This window comes from Myotis nattereri (genome assembly GCF_964212035.1).
Source record: "Myotis nattereri genome assembly, chromosome: 9".
Lineage (NCBI taxonomy): Eukaryota > Metazoa > Chordata > Mammalia > Chiroptera > Vespertilionidae > Myotis > Myotis nattereri.
In genome coordinates, this window is record NC_138084.1 from 12,316,376 (window position 1) to 12,335,685 (window position 19,310).

At 38.8% G+C, this 19,310-nt stretch overlaps 1 protein-coding gene across 10 annotated transcripts in view; it reads right to left on the reverse strand.

Annotated features, from left to right (window-relative positions):
- Positions 1-3,627: 3,627 nt before the first annotated feature.
- LRRC4C (leucine rich repeat containing 4C) overlaps positions 3,628-19,310 on the reverse strand; it is a 988,415-nt gene continuing 972,732 nt past the window's right edge. For all 10 annotated transcript variants that reach the window (XM_081099067.1, XM_081099069.1, XM_081099066.1 and 7 more), the window contains one exon: positions 3,628-6,288. In XM_081099067.1, the coding sequence (XP_080955193.1) occupies positions 4,324-6,246 (1,923 nt within the window). In that variant the 5' untranslated portion in view covers positions 6,247-6,288 and the 3' untranslated portion in view covers positions 3,628-4,323. The remainder of the gene's footprint in view (positions 6,289-19,310) is intronic.

A 19,310-nucleotide genomic window follows, 5' to 3' on the forward strand; every position in this document is an offset into this window, starting at 1 on the left:
CTGCTGCTGAACACTTGTTATACAATTTAATTTTATAATTTTATATGTAATGTGGATATATTTCTCAAAGAATGCCAAGAAAGGTTAGGATCTCAGATATTTTGTTGGTAGCACTTGGAGGATCAAAATGACATGAACTGGTTTGTGTAGTAAAATGTTCATTCATCATCTAAATTTGGGTATTAATTGACAGAGCAGTTTCCGTAATTCTAGGAGATTTATTTTTTCTTTCATAGAGCCAGATGCATATTATTTTGTACCTTGATAAAACACAGTCAGACAATGTCACATCTGGTTTCTATCTAATACAGAATTTTAAGAGAAAGAGTAAAAAATACCTGAATTTTCTTAAGGCAACTTCTTAGACTTAATTTTATCTGAAGTATCTTTTGTACAAAAAATACTTTATAATAAAATGTAATGATGTGCATATTGTTGGAGGAGATGCTTTTATGAGATTTGACTCTGTGCTACTATATTTTATGAGAAACAGGCAAAGAGCTTCTTAGACAGATATGACTGCTCACTCAAGCATTCACATGTTAGGTCTGTAATATTTAATGATTATTTTTGATGTCCTTATGAAAACTAGTAAGCTGAAACACCAACTAAACAACTGAACACATCATTTAAAAATTATATTACTTCAGAGCATTACCCTTTATTCAAAAGCATTCATCTGACTCTTCCACTTACCTATTATCTTGAAGATTATTCCAAAGGGTAAAAGATTCAGATTTTTTTCCCACGATGATCACTACTTACCTTGGAAATGTTATATACACTGGAGCATTCCACTTCATATTTATTCACATTTCAATAATTCCTGTTCCAAAATGCCTTCTTCCTCTCCCATGTAAATAAGCATTCCATTGTCAAGTTTTTTCCTAGCAGACCTATATTCAGAATTTCATAGTATTCAGGTCTCAAATAATATCCTGATTTTTATCTTATTATAAGGCCTAAGAACAACCATGGACCAAAAACAATTTTTTTTTCTCAAAAAAACCAAAACAAAACAAAACATTGATCAATGTTCAAAGGTCAAATGTCCTACTTCAACCACAGGAAAATATGATATTGATTCCATAGTATTCAGAATACAAGGGGAAGTGATTAAGCCATATCAGGGTGTATGTGTGTGAGCTATGCCAAATCCTCCTAGTACTTTACCAATGCAAATATCTAGAAATGTTCAAAAGAATTGAGAAGATTGAGGTCATAGCCAGGTATAAAATGATATAGAGAAAAAAAGTTGGCAAATCTTCTTTTAGAGCATCCTTGGTGAATATTCCCAAAGCAAACTGCATACCTTTAGTAGGATATATATCTATAATAATTAAAGCATAATATGCTAATTAGACTGGACAGCTGAATGACCTTCCAGACATCCTTCCGGACAACCTTCCAGATGAAGCTGGGGCTGCGAGGGCTGAGCCCCTTACACAAATTTTGTGCATCAGGCCTCTAGTATGTGTGTAACAATTATTATTATATTACCTTAATTTGGTTAATTATGAATCGCATATTTTGAGTGCATTAAGTATTAGAGAATACTGCCACTGGTTGCCTATGTATAGAGTAAAAAGAGCAGTCAACATAGAATTGTTTTACTGTAAGGATATACCAGATGTATAAATAGTCACAGCACAGTGTGTGATTGTCTTGATCCATCAGTGCAGCTTCTATACTGAGGGGCCAAAAGCCAAGTACGTTATGTGGAGCCAATACAGATATTTCTAATTATAAACATCTAGATTTCAGTGTCCTTTAAATCATACATTTATACCACTTCACCCTTCAACCCCCAACCTGCATGAGAACCTATTGTCAAATGTGTGTCTATATTCACTGTGGAAGTCAAGTTTGGCGTAACCATTCTTTTATCCATATATATGTATTTTTTTTTCTAAAATGTATTAAATAGGGCAAACATAATCTCTTATAGGATTGAATTGTATGCTTCATTTTCTTAACTAAATTTTTAGCTCAAGTTCTCCTTTCATTCTATTCAGTAGGATTTACCTAACTGTTCAGCCAATCCCTCACAGAAAGGAGAATTGCATGCTGGGTCTAACTCCATAGGAATTATAAACTCAAGATGAAAGAAGGGTTAGAGTCAGCAGAGACAGAGCTCCTTAAGAACACAGCAAGTAGAGAAGGCAGGATTTTTTCCCCTCTTGACTTATGCCACTCTTCTTTATACTAGCACATGCTTGAAATTCCTTGGTGGGTTGTTTGTTTGTTTTGTATATGGGAATATATTAAGTACATCTGATACTGAAAAGCTTGATAAATGGCCGCAAAAATATTTTCCTTCCCCCCCCCCCAAGTCTTCTCCTCAGCAAAGTGAATGAGAATCGTTTTCCTAACACGGAAGGCAGGGAATAAGGGAGCAAAAGCCTGAAAGAGAATTGGTGATGAAAACATAGAGGCAAGACCCTTGTGTGATTGCACTCATTTGCTATCCATTCCTTCTAGTTCTCTGACCTACTTTGCTAGTAATGATTGGTTTTTCACATCTGGACATCACAAAACTCTGGTGTGAGGTCCAACCTGCAGAGTTAATTGTGGGGATCAAAGCAGCTCATCCATTAGAAGCTGAAGTTTGCTCTAGCTTGGCCAACTCTTGTTTCACCAAAGGGGAGGCAGGTTTTAAGGGTCACTAATAAGAGGTGTAGATTTTCACTTTGCTTCACAAAAAGGCAAAGTCATACACATATTATATGAAAATATCAGGAGAGTGTCACAGTGCCAGTAACCCCCAAGTTACTCTTTTACTTGGAAGGTAGTGTATGTTCTCACACTGAAACTTTCTCCAGTTTCTTCAAGTACCTTTAGCAGGTTACCATTGTATTAGCATTGCTATCTCTTGGTATGAATCCAGTCATTCATAACAAGTTCCTTACGTGTACTTCTTTAAACCGTGTAATCTGCATTTGGAAAAAGAGAGGCAGCTCTTCCAGACGGATGGAAGAAACCATGAATCAAGAGGTTGCTGTAATAACATTAACCTGATATTTTGAAACACCAGGGTCACAATTTGCAATCTTTCATGTAACAGTAAAACTAGAGCTGTCCCCCAATAATGAACTGATATTTCTTTAATCATATATCACACAGACAGTGATTGACTCAAGGGCATGAACCAGGTCTTGTCAATTGTGTGTCCGCGCTAAAAACAAAGTTTAACACATGGTAGGTCTTTAATAATTATTGTTAAATGAAACTTAATTTGTTGACACTCAGCACCAAAAATGACTTTTCAACTTGGATAACTTAGAATACCTTTGCATTCAGATGTCATACTTTGCCTAGCCGGCAGAATTTTATGAGATGGTAAAGAAATTATACTAAAACTTTCTTCCAACTGAAATTGAATTTACTTCACAAAATCATGATTTTTAATCTGAGCATTTAAAATGGGTGACCCTAATGCGAGGAAAAAATACCACAGCATACTTGAATATATAGATCCAAAACTCAAGTCAACCTAATGAGACAGGACCCCATGGTGTTTGATGCTGTGACTGAAAAATAATGTATTTTCTTTCTCAGAAAGTAGAAAATCGAATTACCTTTAAGTTTCTTATATTTGAGCCATACTACAAATGAGCTGTGTCCAGATACAGAAAAACCAACAATATTTTTATTTATAATCTTATTTTTAGGGTTTGAACTACAAATTCTGGTTCTAGAGTTGTTGAAAAGATCATGGGTTTTATAGGTGCTCATATGTAAATTAATCTGTTGTTTGCTTACTTTTTTTTTCTTTTTTCCTTTTCCACTGATGGTCCTCCTCATAAATACAGAACAGGTCATTACATGAAAAATATAAGATCTTGCATTATTTTTCTCGTCCTCTCTTAAAAATCTATTTCTAATATTGCATTCCCCGTTGGACTACTTCATGAGGGCATGAGGGGGGAAATAAAAGAGGGGAAAAAAAGACAAAAATAGACTGGATCTCACCACTAGAATTCACCATAAAAATCTCAAAGTGTAACAGAATTCTTACAAAATTTCCTAGACCAGTTCCTTAGGGAATTGAGATCTATGAAAAATATGGCAATCAGGGAAGGCAGGGACAAGATATGCGAAAATAGGAAATAAGTGCAGCAAAAACAGGTTCTGAGGAATACACATAGTTTTGTCTGCTTTAGATCACAATAGAATTTTTAATAAATAAATTTCTTTTCTTTTTTGTATTTTTTTTGTAAAGACACTTTTTTTTGAAACAGTAGATTTAGCCCAGTCATTTGTGTCATTATTAATAAACTGTCCTTTTTTTTAAATTGTTTGTTTTCTGTAGCCGTAAATGTTTTAGATCTGAGTCTCTTGTACATTGTCTTTCGAGTTCATTCGGATCAATAACGGTTCATGCACTGAACTGTGTATTGAATTTATTGTGTTAACTGTTGTTGTGTGGTTGAAGGGAGATTTGTAAGAGTTATAGTGATTTAGGTGCTCATGCTCGATAGCAGGCATGGGCAGGTGGCTTTCCATGGGAGTGTCTCCTGTAATCTCATCATCCACATTAATGATTTCAACAGTCCTTGTGGGGGCATGATGGTTTTGCCTATGGTGCTGCTTCCTCATCTTGTAGAAAATGACCAGCATCACTGCAGCCATGAGTGTGATGGCCACAAAACAGCCAATGATGATTTTGGTAGTCTTCATGACCTCATCAATTCCTGGGATCCCACTGTTCAGATCAGTCACTGGGATGGTGAATGCTTTTTCTGTTGACCTTGTGCTCTGTGGCATGAGAGAGGTGGTCACATTGGTGGTTTCCCAGTCAATCGCTGGAGTGGGACCTACATTGTTGTCTGTGGTCCGTGCCTCATCCTGAGAAGGTTCCATAGTCTCTACTGTGACAGTTGAAAAGTAAGTAAAAGGAGTGGTGGTTGCTGCAGTAACATTCAGGGTGGCTGAAGCAGTGGTATTTCCAACAGAATTGCTCACCATACATGTGTACATGCCTGTATCTTGCACAGTTACGTTCGTGAAATTTAACGTGCCATCGCTGAGCACAGCTATCCTCACTTTGTACGCCCCATGTGTCATAACTGTTCCATTTGGAGTGATCCAAGATACGGAGGTCAGGGATGTGGAGGCCCGGCATTTTAGCTCAGCTGCCATGCCTTCAGTGACATTGAGGTCTGCTGGGGGCTCCACAATCACAGGAGCATAACATGTGAAATAATTCTGGTCGAGCTCCCCAATGTACCTCCCTTTCAGATTGGGAGGAGTGTTACATCGGGCACAACAAGCTGTGTTGGAGGGGGCCATGTCTTTTATCCACCAGCTGAGCCACAGTATGTCACAGTTACAATTCCAAGGGTTGTGATGTAAGTGAATCCGCTCTAGATGATGCAAGGGTGTGAAGAGGTCATGAGGCAGTAACGTTAGATTGTTGTGTGCCAGATTGATTTCCACCAGTGACTGAAGGTTATCAAAGGCATTCCGTTCAATCACTTGAATCTGGGACTGTATCATCCACAGTTTTTGAAGGTGCATCAACCCCTGGAAAGAGCCCGGCCTGATAGCAGACAAATGATTCCCAGAAAGGTCTAGCTCATCTAGTTTTATGAGCGGTGTGAGGTTAGGGATTTCCCGGAGGTTGCACATGGCCAGGTTCAAATACCTCAAGTTGGACAGACCTTCAAAGGCACCTTCTGAGATGTATGAAAGCCTTTTCAATTCGCCTAAGTCTAGCCGGCGCAGAGAAGGGATTCTGTTAAAAGCATAAGAAGGGATGCTTTCGATGGGGTTGTTTCGCAACCAAAGCTCCTTCAGTTTAGACAAATATACAAAAGCTCCATTTGGGATGGTAGTGAGACGATTGTCAAAGAGTTCCAGAGTGTTGAGGTTCGCCAGACCATTGAAGGCCCCGATTTCAATGGTTCTAATGTGATTCCTACTCAACTGGAGGATTTCCAGGTGCCTCAAGTGCTTGAAGCTGTTCACTTTGATGATCTGGATTTGGTTCTCATGGAGGTTCAGCAGCCGAGTGTTGGTGGAAATGCCATCCGGAACCTCGCGTAGGTTTTTCCGAACACAAATCACCTTGCTGAACTGGTTGCTGCAGGAGCAGACCGAGGGGCAGGTTTGAGCCCGCACCAGACCAGCCACCACGAGAAGTTGAAGAGCCAGCAGCACCACAAGCAGGGGGTCAAATAAGGCCCTGTTAAACCTAGGACCTATCATTATCTGCTGTGGATGTAAGGTCATCTTGTTCAACATTCATAATTTATCTGGTGTTGGTCCTTCTGGAGCTCAAATGGTCTGCAATACAATAAGAGCAAAAAAAGAGAGTTAGATCTCTCTTCCAACATGTCTTTCTGGAACAATGCCAGTGATACAGCGTATCAGCCATCATTTCTCAGACTAGGCAAACAACAAATTTAATATCCTTTATTGAGTAATGAGTCTCATATTTTTATAAAAATGTTCCTGCACTTCAAATTAGCAGCCATCTACAGACCCTATTCCATCAGCTATGCAATCACAGAGAAATGGAAGAATGAAGCAGAAAAACTTAATAGAGTGATAACCAATCAGTGTGAGCTGAATGCATGAGGACAAATGAGGTGTACTCCACCATTAAATTCACTGTCTGATCAAATTGGAAAAGTTCAGAAAATAGAATTTGGGAGCTATTCCCACAAATCTAATAGATTCCTTGCAAATTAGTAATAGCTAACATTTTATTTGGGGTTACTCTATGTGCCAGGCACCCCGGGCTATAGACCTCACAAACAATCCTATCCAGGAATGGCTACATACTTTGCAGAGCTCAATATAAAATGAAAATGTGGGATGCCTTGTTAATAATTATTAAGCATTTCAAATCCATAACAACAGAGCATGAAGCTAAGTGTAGACCCTTCTGAGAATGGGGCCCTTCACAATTACAGTTTGCCTGCCTGATCCTTTCCAAACCTGAATTCCTCTGATGTAGGAACTGTTAAATTCTCCATTTTCAGGATGAGTAAGTTTATCATAGAAATAACATGAATGTATTCACATAGTAATTACAGAGCCAAGGCTAAGATGTTCCTCTGATCGGTCCAGAAGCATATGACTTCAAATACTCCACAAAAAGGTTGCTGTGAGAATGAAGGATATATATATATATACCTTATGGACCCTGTGAAAATCCATTGAAATAGTGATGTGCACACCTGTACACGAACTTCTAGAGATTCTCATATACAAAAACTCATAACATGGCCTACTGCTATCTATAGGTAGACATACCACAAATTAAATCATTTTCCATAAAGCATAATGTCTGTTTATAGAAAAGATTTTAGTATAACAGAACTACAACAATGTCTTTTATCCCTACTCTTTTAAGTAGATTTTAAGAGAAATAAAATAACTCACTTTCTGCATTTCTTCCAGCACAAGGAGGCATTCTAGAGGAACCTATGTTACCCAGTATATGTCCCACTCCACTGGCATACCAGGCATTGGGCACCTGTGTAATGACTTCTCCCAAATCTCTTATCTCAATAAACAATGACCATTCTATGAATTTCTTTGACTGAAAAAAAAAAATTGGGGGAGGGGGAAGGTACCAGGAACTGACCATATTCTTATTTAAAAAGGCACTCATTTAGTATTTATGTTGTGTTGACTTGGGGAAGTTAAATTTTATCCTTTCCATGGTTCAATCTCCTCACTTGCAAAATGCAAATGTTCAATTCCCCTTATTGTTGTTGTGAGGACAAAATTAGTTAATGTAGATAAAGGGTTTAGAACAATGCCTCCCACATTGTAAGAACTCAATAAATGTTAGACATTATTGTTATTATTATTACTGTTTTTATTGTTGCCCTTAGCCAGGCATTTTACTAACTACTGGGCATATAAAATAGAAGAATATAAACCCTACCCCTGAGCAAATTAAAATTCAAAAGGTGAAATACAGACAAACTGAGGAAGTGAAATAATAAACATTTGCTGTATGTGTTTGGAACCAGGCTGCATTTATACAAAGGCACTGATGGCAGAGCAACTCAATCTGCACTGACAAATTAGGAATTTTCAAAGGGAAGGATTATCTGATCTGTTTTGTAGAAGAAGTAGAGTATTTCAGGCTGAGAGACCAGCCTAAGTCAAGACAAGGACACATGAAAGCTACTAGTCCATCCAGGGAACAGTGACAAGTTCCCTGCAGCAGGAGAATGGAAAAGCCTGGGGAGCAGAATGGGTCAGAAGCTGGGGTGAGATCAGGTCCAGACTGTCAAGAGTCATTACACACTTAGGAATTCCTGTTTCATCCTGCAGGTGACATGCTTTATTTTTAGAAGGGAATCCTATCATCAGCTTTGTTTTTAAGAACAGCTAAAACATCTTATTGTTCCAAGTGAGTCTTGGAGAGAAGTCAGTGCCAGAGATGGGCCCAGTTTCTTGGCCATCACTTCCCTGCCCACCACTCAAGGGCTTGAGGTGAAAAGGTGCAAAGGGCTGGCTCTTCTGCTGGTGGGGAGGTTCTCAGTGTGAATTAGCATTTGTAAATAGCTGCATTTTCATAGAGCACACAAGATGGAGAAGAGCCCCCCCCCTCCAATAATAGAAGATGCCTTACTCAGAAAAGGCAGCTGTTATTAGCAATTCTCAAATATATATCCACATTTACAAAACCACTGAAAGGGACCAGAGTCTCAAGAAGGTGAAGTTTAAAGTCATAGGTTGCTTTTTGGCTTCAGAGGCTTGTTGACGTCTCTTTCATTATGGCAGCAAAGAAAGATGACTGATGGGTTCTGAATTAGTACTTCTTTTCATGGGCTTCCCAGGCAGAACAACGTGGGTCCTTCCATCCTTTCTCTGGGCTATTGGGGCTCTCGGTTGACTTTTCACGCCATTCCGTACGATGATCCTTTGTTCCTGGGTCTGTTTCCTGCCCTAGCCTGTGAACTTGGTGAGGGCAGAGGTCATGTCTTATGGCCTCTTCTTAGCCTGCTGCCAGCACAGTACCTGGCTTGCTGTCCGCACTAAATAAAATGACCGCTGAAATTGTGCAAACAGTTAATATCTAATGACTAGTCTTTGCATATGTGTAAGTGATATATACTAATGTGTCATTCATGTCTGCATACCAACCTATCTGAACCCACTATGTCCTATTGGGGGTTCTCACATGACTCTTACATTCAGGCCAATAATATCCCTGTGTCCTAATCATTCTAGGGCTAGATATCCCTTTGTCCAGTATCCCCTGAGATGATAATACTAGCCCATCCAAGCCTATTTACCTTGCCTTCTCTCACAAAACACAACAAAGGCTCTTGCTCCACATTTTCCCCTTGCTCCTTCTACCTCCTGGCCAACCCTGGTGTTTCCCCTGTGTGGCATGGCAGGGTCTCTCCTCTTGGGAACTGTCAGTAAACAAATAAACAAACTTTTTTTTTAATGGTCCTTGTCTCCTGATCTGTTTGTTGGCCTCACCAAACCTGAATTATAATAAAATCTACATTTTAGAACAACTAATTGCTATATATCATAGACCCACTCGTTATATTAATCCTTTGATGGCTTTATAAGTATTAATGTAGTTGGTAGATTTCATTCCATGAGTCAGATCCTATGTGGTAAATTTAAAAATGACCTTAAAAACCCTTTCAGATTTACATTTTAAATAGAATCCTATTTACGTGTCCACTAATCATGGCCATCAAAGATTTTTCATTTGTGTGACTTGCTGTAGTTTTAGATGTGTTCCCCTTTCCCCAACACACACTTCTTTTTTTTTTTTTTTTTTAATATATATTTTATTGATTTTTTACAGAGAGGAAGGGAGAGAGATAGAGAGTTAGAAACATCGATGAGAGAGAAACATCGATCAGCTGCCTCCTGCACATCTCCCACCGGGGACGCGCCCGCAACCCAGGTACATGCCCTAGACCGGAATCGAACCTAGGACCTTTCAGTCCGCAGGCCGACGCTCTATCCACTGAGCCAAACCGGTTTGGGCAACACACACTTCTTAAGGCAACTGGGAATTTAAAGAAAAAGAGAAGAGAAGAGAAGAGAAGAGAAGAGAAGAGAAGAGAAGAGAAGAGAAGAGAAGAGAAGAGAAGAGAAGAGAGAAAAGAAAAGAAAAACACATAAAATCCTTAATACATTAATTGATTGATGTTTTTAGGAGTAGGGACCCCAGGCCTTGCCCCTCCATTTCTATGCCTCCCACCCCCCCTCCCCCATCCCATGACTTTCCTTAGAATCTTAGGGTCTCAGGTAACACAGGGTGATAGAACTGGTTGACTGGAAATGGCACAGAAGTGAAGAAGATAAGTCCTTATTCTGCCATTTGCTACCTTTTTTTTCTCTTTAAAATATGAAACAGCAAAAAGTTATGTCCAGTGACCAAGAGAGAAAACTCTGGTGTGAGACTTTCTGATTCCTTAGGCCTGCTTGAAACTCCAGGACCTTATATTGAGAAGACTCACCTGTCCATACTTCACTTTCCCCATCTGGGAAAGATGAACAACAGTGTTATGCATTCAAAAGGCTTTTGTTAAGGCTGTCACGTAATATATGTAACATTACTGGCTCATAATAAGCAACATATAATAAATATTTAATATATATTATAAAATAAAATGATGGGAATCAGTTTCTTCTCATATAAGACAGGAGTTACAACAATATTTAACATTTGTGTGGTGTGGATTAACTGGTATGATCAGAAATATGCTATCAATAAAACATGCAAACATGATATTACTATTCATTACAGGGTAGATATGCCTGTCCTCTTTTCATCCCCAGGCTGTTCTATTTTTTTACTTCTTGCTTACTTCAAGGTCTTTTTTTCCTATTGCAATTAATAAGATTTTCCATAAATCAGTCATAAGTAATGATTCAAAGCTGATTTATAACCTACATCAAACAATGCTTAGTACAGTCATTGAATCAAATAAACTACTATCAAGAAAATGTTTTCTACTTTAACATCTAAATTATGTTACTTTACATAAAAATCCACATTTCCACATCTCTTTCATAAGATATTTTTATCACATCAAAAGGAAATCAGTTTAAAGGTACGCACTGCACTATCCATTACGATGTCATCTGCCAGCATTTATTTACAAATGGATCTGCATGGGTTTTAAATTAAACTATAATACTTTTAGCCTGGTCCCAGAGGAGAGCTTGACTTTGTCAACAGACCTTTCTTTTTTCTCTACCCTGTACTTCACTGACCAAGACACACAGGAGGAACTGAGTGCCGGAGAGTAGCTAATGGGGAGGCCTTACTTAGCACAGCATCATTGCTAAGTCAGCATAAATTGTCTAGATATTGGAACTAGTTTGGAAGCAAGGTGGGAGAAAGACACATTTAAACACAACCATCCAACCCCTGTCCCCAATAGACACATACACTCACACTCATTTATAACAACAACAAATCTTCCTAAACACTGAGTACCAAAACCACTTACCACACTCAGCGGGGACACGGAGACCCCCACACCACACATTATCATGAACATCAACATGACTTTGCTTTTCCACTGTCTGTATAAGCATCTCTAGCCTCTTCTGGGACTCTCCTGCCAAAGCAAATGGTTTGTTTCATTGTTCTTATAGAAACTTACCCAATGATCCATCACCTCTCTCAAGGAAAGCATTAATGGAGGTCTGTGCTCTAAGATCTTGAATCCATCACCCCACCTTGCTGTTTTCACCAATCTTGGACTGTTGTGTCAAAACTCTTATGCAGTTCTAATCAAGTTCTTGTGTTGGGAAACCATACAGTTCTCAATAAATTCTGGCCTAATTCTCACCACTTCTCTCACAGACACTCCTAAATCTTTGCGGGGTGGTGTTCTCCTTCACCCTAGTGAACAATAAACTTAGTACTGTCTTGTCAACATGTTGATTGGTGATATTTTGAGAGTCAGCTTTTTACAATACTAAAGGTGGGATATTTATCTAAAACGTGCGTGAACCTCAGTCTCTATTTCTCTCTCTCTCTGATTGTTGCCTAATCAATATCCTACTTCCTTACTCTTTCCCAAGAAAACTTTGTTCAGGAAAATTCACTCCCATCTTTAAAGCAAAAAAAATCACAAAATCATATTATCTTTTTTGGGAGAGGCTGACCCAGCAGTGATGGGTGAATAGAATTTGGTTTAAGCTAGGACTAGACAAAATTTTTCTGAAAAAGGTCCAGATAGTAAATATTCAAGCTTTTCAGACCATATGGTCTCTTGCTGCAACTACTCAACTCTGTGGTTATAGCTTGAAAGTAGCTATAGATAAAAGAGAAATGAACGTGTATAACTATGTTCCGATTAAACTATGTATGGACAATGATATTTAAAATATAAAATTTGAATTTCACAATATTTCATCTCAAAATATTGTTGTTAATTTTCCCCCCAAATATTTAAAAAGGTAAAAACATTCTTAACTCACAGGACACATAAAAACAGATTGCGGGATGCCCTTTAAACTATAGTTTGCAGAGTTCTTTGATAAAGAACTTTGGCTGCACCATTCTTATGGCCAGAGACTGGTTAGGTCTGGGCATGTGACACAATTTGGCCTATGAGATGTAAGGATAAATCAGCTGCAAGGGTTCAGGGGAAATTTTTTCTCCCACACATAAAAAGAAGAAAAAAAAAAAACATAGGAAAGGAGCAGTTCTTGGGCAGATACATTCGTTAGATCACTCCTTTCTGCCAGTGGATGCCCCAGAGTAAGCATCATTGGAGTGTCTCCTTCCTCAGTTGTCATGTCTAAGTCAGAGTCTCCCAAAGAGTTGGATTTGCTCACAGATTCTGTGATGATGAGATTCCAAACTCCAAGCGCTCCAGAAGCTTTGGGTTTGTCACATGTGCCAATGTGAAGCAGGTGGATGCGGCTGTGAATGCAGGGCCACCGGAAGTGGATGGAAGAGTTGTGGAACCAGAGAGGGCTTTCTCAAGAGTCCTGGTGCCCACTTAACTGTGAAATAGAATTTTTGTCGGTGGTATTGAAGAAGACACTGAAGAATATCAGCTAAGAGATTATTTTGAACAGTATAGGAAAATGAAGTGATTGAAATCATGACTGACCGAGACAATGGCCAAAAGAGAGACTGCTTTTGTAACCTTTGATGATCATGAGTATATACAAGAAACACCATCCTGCGAATGGCCATACTGTGAAGTAGGGAGAGCCTATGTAAGCAAGTTATGGCTGGTGCTTCCTCCAGCCAGAGCTTGGAGTGGTTGTGGAAATTTCAGAGGTGGTTGTGGAGGTGGCTTTGGTGTCAGCCGTGGTGGGAGTGGATAGGATGGCAGCAGGATGGCTATAATAGATTTGGTAATGATGGCGGTTATACAGGAGGTGGTCCTGGTTACTTTAGAGGAAGCAGAGGCTATGGAAGTGGTGGACAGGGTTATGGAATCCCGGGTGGTGGCTATGGCAGGAGTTGCAACTTTGACAACTATAATGATGGAGGAGGCAGAGGTGGTTTTGGCCATGGTAGAGGAAGCAATTTTGGAGGTGGCAGATGCTACAGTGATTTTGGCAATTACAACAATCAACATGTGAATGGTCAAAAAACTTGACGACTGTATCTGTGGCTAATTGTATAACAGGTTATTTTAGTTTCTGCTCTGTGGAAACTGTAAAGCATTGCAACAAAGGATTTTAATGTAGATTTGTTTTTTGCACCCAGGCTGTTGATTGCTAAATGTAATAGTCTGATCTTAACACTGAATACATTTGTCTTAAAAAAAAAAGCAGCAGTTATTTATTCTGTCTCTGGATACCTTTGTAAGGATAAGATACCTGGAGTTGCTGTAGCCATCATGTGGCCAAGAGAAGGGGCAGTCTAAGGACAAAGCTGATATATGCCAAGGAAGAAAAATGAAAAGAATTGGCATTCTTGATCTTGTGATAAGCAGCTGAATTAATCAATCCTGTAATTGTCTTTCCTCTGCATTTTCTTATTATATAAAATCATCAATTCCTTACAGTACAAACAGTTATTTTTTCTGGTGACCTATGGTTAAACCTATTTTGATACTTTAATACTCATTCTATTCCCTCTCTATCTCCTTCTCTCTCCCTATATCTTTTTCCCCTTTCCACCTCCTTCTCCCTCTAACCAAACGCAAAGTAAAGACAAATAAGACAACAGAAAAAAATCTGATTCTTATACCATTATAAATCTGAGATCTATCAAAGGAAACTTTAGCTGAAGCCACATGATTTGCTGCTAAGAAAGGAGTGGAAGCCCATCCTGTCATGCTAAGAAGGCTTTCTGCTGCAGTCACTTCTTTGGATGCCTCTTTCAATTTTTAAAAGTGCTAGAATTTACAGGAAAAGGAAAACAACAAAAACTCAAATAACTTTTTCTCCAAATCAAATTTATCATACAAATATTTTCTAATATAGTTCGTTTTTCTCCCATTTGGAACACAATTTTGCAAATCTGTTGAGTTTTTTCCACCCCTTATGCAGGAGTATATGGTTCTGCAGGTTTTCAGAGAAAATAATATTTTGTATATATGCCCAAGGCTGACCCTCTAGGCAAATGTAATGGAAATGATACAACATTTAAAGATCTATAACCCAGGGACTCAACCTGTACAGTCAAAAGCAGAATCTTTGGCCAACTACAATGATCTTGCAATGTTTCTAGAAAATGTTGAAATTTTTTAAGAAATTAAAATTTAGGGTAAAATAATATCTAGATCTGCATTTTAATTTTTCTAGACGACTTATGTGGCTTATAGTAAAAAATACATATGTTTAATATCTAGAGGTGATGGCATTACAATCTCATTAGATGAGGAGAAGCAGTGAGTAGAGAGAATGATGTACTAGAAAAAGAGAAACAGGAAAAAACAAAGAAACATGTAGCCATCATGTTGCTATGCTCTGGAGAGTATGAAAAAAAGGATTATAAAAGAGCTATATTGGCCAGGCCTTCTAGAACTCCACATCTTATTGGAGCTATGATATAAATGTATAGGTACATATAAAAAATAAAAAGTTGCCGAAACCGGTTTGGCTCAGTGGATAGAGCATCGGCCTGCGGACTGAATGGTCCCAGGTTCGATCCCGGTCAAGGGCATGTACCTGGGTTGCGGGCACATCCCCAGTGGGAGATGTGCAGGAGGTAGCTGATCGATGTTTCTCTCTCATCGATGTTTCTAACTCTCTATCTCTCTCCCTTCCTCTCTGTAAAACATCAATAAAATATATTTTAAAAAAAATAAAATAAAAAGTATACATGTATATATCTAGGCACTACTGTAAATCAATGCATTCAACATCTAAATGCCATACAGCATTGTCAGAAATCAAAATAGGCACAGATAACCAGAGCAAGTTTTAAGAGAAAGGGTGGTGGTGGAGGAGGGAAGAAACTACTTGTAAAAGCAGAGGAGTAGCAGTATGAAATAACAGGAAAGCTGACTTCGTGGAAGCACAAGGCTTACATTGCCGAATTTAGATAGTTAAGTTGACCCAATTGAGGGGCACTGCATGCATAATAGACGGATTTGGATTTGTGTCAATACAGAGACTTAGGAAGAAATCCCAAGGTCTGAAGCAGGAAAGGACATGATGAGAACATTGTTTTAGGAAGGTGCTGTCCTTATAGGTAAAACAAATTGGAGAGAGATGATTGGTTGATGGGAAAGTCAGACAACTTTAATAATTGACATCCCTTGCTTGACTTTAGAACTGAATGGAACTGATCATCAATCTGATGACCTAACTACTGAGAAGTATACAGGTTCCAATTAACCCAGCTAGTTGAATTTGCACAGGATAAAACAGAACTGAAGGCAAAATTAGCTTCTGTATGTGGTCGCATTAAAATATCAGTGTATTAGTTTCAGGAGTAAAATACCAATTTTTAAAAGAACACTAAAATAAGTCCGTGTACACAGAGCAAGCAGGATATCATTTTGGAGACTCATGTGCAAATCAGGAAGGAGGTAGCTCTGATTTCTAGTGCTGCGCATCTCTACTCTGTAAACTGCACACATGGGACTACTTAACACACATTCAGTTTGGACTCCCTGATGGCATCCTGTACTTTCCAACTTGGAACAATGCTGAAGCATAGAAAGCACCTTCCATGTCCCACCTCCCCAGCCCCCCCCCCCCCCCCCCCGCCTCGCCGAGTCTATATTTGTAGACCTAGAGGAACAAAACCAGATTTAAAATACAATGAGGAGGGTTAGGTTAGCTTATGATTATTGACTGATCTTTGGTAAATTTTTCACTGGGTTGTGCCACTACAACGTTAGTTAATCTTTAAACTTCTACTAGCTTTCTTGTATTCTCTCCAACATATCCCCTGACAGAAAGCAGGCTGAACTCATCAAAAAAGGTGAAAATTCCAGAGCTAGCTACTAGTAAGTCTGCTCGCAGGAACTGGATAGAGAACCCAAGGACCACAACTAAAAAACCGGTTTGCACAAGAAAGATCCAAGATGGTGCCAGAAACCAGTTTCAAGTAATTTTTTGACAAACTATTGTTCATCAGCATACTAAAAATCATGCCCAGGAGTGGAGATTTAGCATTAAAATGAGACAGGCAATGCGTGGCCAGGCATGCTCCAAGCATGTCTGGAAACCGCACGTGCGTCCCTGCAATTTCACGAACTCCCCATCCTTTTCTGAAAACCCCACCCCTGCCATCTACCTTCCCCCAACCCTTTAAGGCTTTCTGGACTTCCCAAAATTGGAGAGAAGGGATCTTTAGGGCATGAGTGTGTGTTTTTCATTGTTTGATTAAGAAGAAATTTTCTGGTCTGCTTTACCAAAAACAGTCTCATTCTATTGGTGTAAATGACACTGGCAAGAAGGAACTGGATTTGAGGTCTCTGACTTGCAGGGGTCAGTGACAAAGTGACCTTCTCCCAGCAGCACCTCCCACACCATCCATAAGTGGGAGTGATGATAATAACATTAATAAACAGACATTTAGAGGATTATGTCACAGCATATATTGAAAGCAAATCCCCACACCTGCCTCTGCACCTCTAGAAACACCACTATTACATACCCAGTTGCTTGAAGCAAAAAAGTAAAAATCTTGACTTTTGTCTTCTTTTACATCCAGAACAATGTTATTCATTTGGCTCTATCACTGAAATATCACTGGATCCATCTATGACTCTCCATAGTCACTTTCTAGACCAAATCATCTTCATGTCTCACTTGGACCATTGAAATACCCTTTTGCCAGTTTCTCTACTTTTTCAATCACTTTACCACAATCAATTCCTCATACAACAATTAGAGTGAATTTTAACTACATAAATATATTCATATCATTCTTCAGTTGAAATATTCCTGTTAGTTCTATACCCTTGTAGAGCATCATGAAAACTGTTTTGGCCTCTAACAAATGATTGTCTGACATCTGCCCACTGCCCTTACCTTTCAGCTTTCTTCAAACACACTGGACCGCTTTCATTCCTCAAAAACTCCAAGCCCCTAACCTCCCCCCAAAAATATACACAAAAAAACCTTTTCATTAGAGTTCTCTTTGCCTGAAGTACATGCCCTTTGATTTCTGTATGGTTAGTTTTCCTTATAATTCAGGTTTCCCTTTAAATTTTGCCTTCTCGGAAAGTTCTTTTTTGATCAGCCAGCCTAAGTAGCCCCTCTATCACCATCAATCACAACGCCTTATTTAATTTTCATCCTACTACGTATCATTATTTGATATTTTCTCACTTACTTGATGTTTATTTTCGTACTGCCTCTTTCATCTGAATGGAATGTTAAGTTCCATGGAGTAGAGACTTGTCTCCCCTATTCAGTAGTATTTATTTAGAAAAAAATACTCATCGAACATTTGTCAAAGACATGAATGAATGAATCAATGGGCATTCAAGCAGACAGGAGCAGCTTGTAGCTGGTTAAAGCTATAAATTCATGGAGGACCTAAATGATGTCATATATATATGCTCCTTGATCCCTGGCATCTAGAAGAGTTCAATTCACCTAGTAGGAATTTCATTAATTTCTGGACCATTGCTTGTCCAGTTTTTAGCTATTCTCACAGAAGTCCTTCCTACAAAGAAAAGCTGGGGAGAACAAAGCAATATAAAGGTCATTTTGTTGTCTCCTTGCTCTCTTTTTTGTTTGTTTTTTACAGAAAAATTTTCCCTGTTTCCTCCCTCTTTATCTATTATTATCAATAGCAGCCCTTGTTTTAAGTTTAGCCAAACAATGCCCTCTGCTGTATGTGCCTAAAAATAACACAATTTCCTTGGAAATTCCAACTTGGATGATGCCAAAGCTCTTTTCATGATTTGCTTCTTCACACGTACTTCAGATCTAGGAATGTTTGACTCAACTTTCTGGTCACCCCCATGGATATAACGCTTAGAGCAGAGAACAAGAATTCTCATGGCAGAGAGTCACATCATCTCCAAAGCCCTTTTCAATTGATCATCACATTCCTGCTTCTGGAGCTCATTTGAACCATTTATTAGAAAAGCCACAAGTGCAAAAGATCTCCTGATTCTTCTGCCAGAATCCAAAGGAACAACTTGGAATAAGAGAAGAACTGCGGTAGCTGTGCCAGCCCCAACTCCGTCTTAGCAACAAATAGTGAAATCTACTCATGTTCGAAAAGCAGGCCCAGAAATATAGTCAACAACTTGGCACAGCTAAAATAAAATTAATTTTTTTTTTCTTGCTTAGCCTCATGCAAGATACGCATAACTGGCATGGAATTTCTGTTGCTTGTGAATCCTTTTGATCACATTCACATTTGAGGTTGATTATTTATGAAGGAATGAAATATAGATGACTGACTTGTTTTTCAAATTAAAGGGTAGGATTTAAGATGTTCAGGGATATGTTTGTATTTTGATGATCGCTGCTTGCTGTGTTGGTCTAGTGAAATGCTTCACTGAAGAATAAAGCTAAAACTTCAAGCTCCACACACAGCTTGTTATTTAATTCTTCGGGAAATGAAATCAGATTGTTCCAATTATCAGAAATGTGCCTGTTTGTAACAATGCCTGCATTCTCCTTTGCACTAACATTTTTGAGTCTGGAGCCCCACCGAGGCATAAAAATTTATTTCCCCTTCCTTCTTTTCTTTTCAGATTCAGGGTCACCAAATGATTAAGACATGATATCTTTGTATGCAAAGCTGGGGTTTCCATTACATACTTTTCCTGGGGGTGGGATGTCTTCAAAGTGACACATTGCAGATTTAGTGTAACAATACACAAGGACCTAGACCAGTGATGGCAAACCTATGACACGCGGGTCAGAGGTGACACACGAACTCATATTTTTGGTTGATTTTTCTT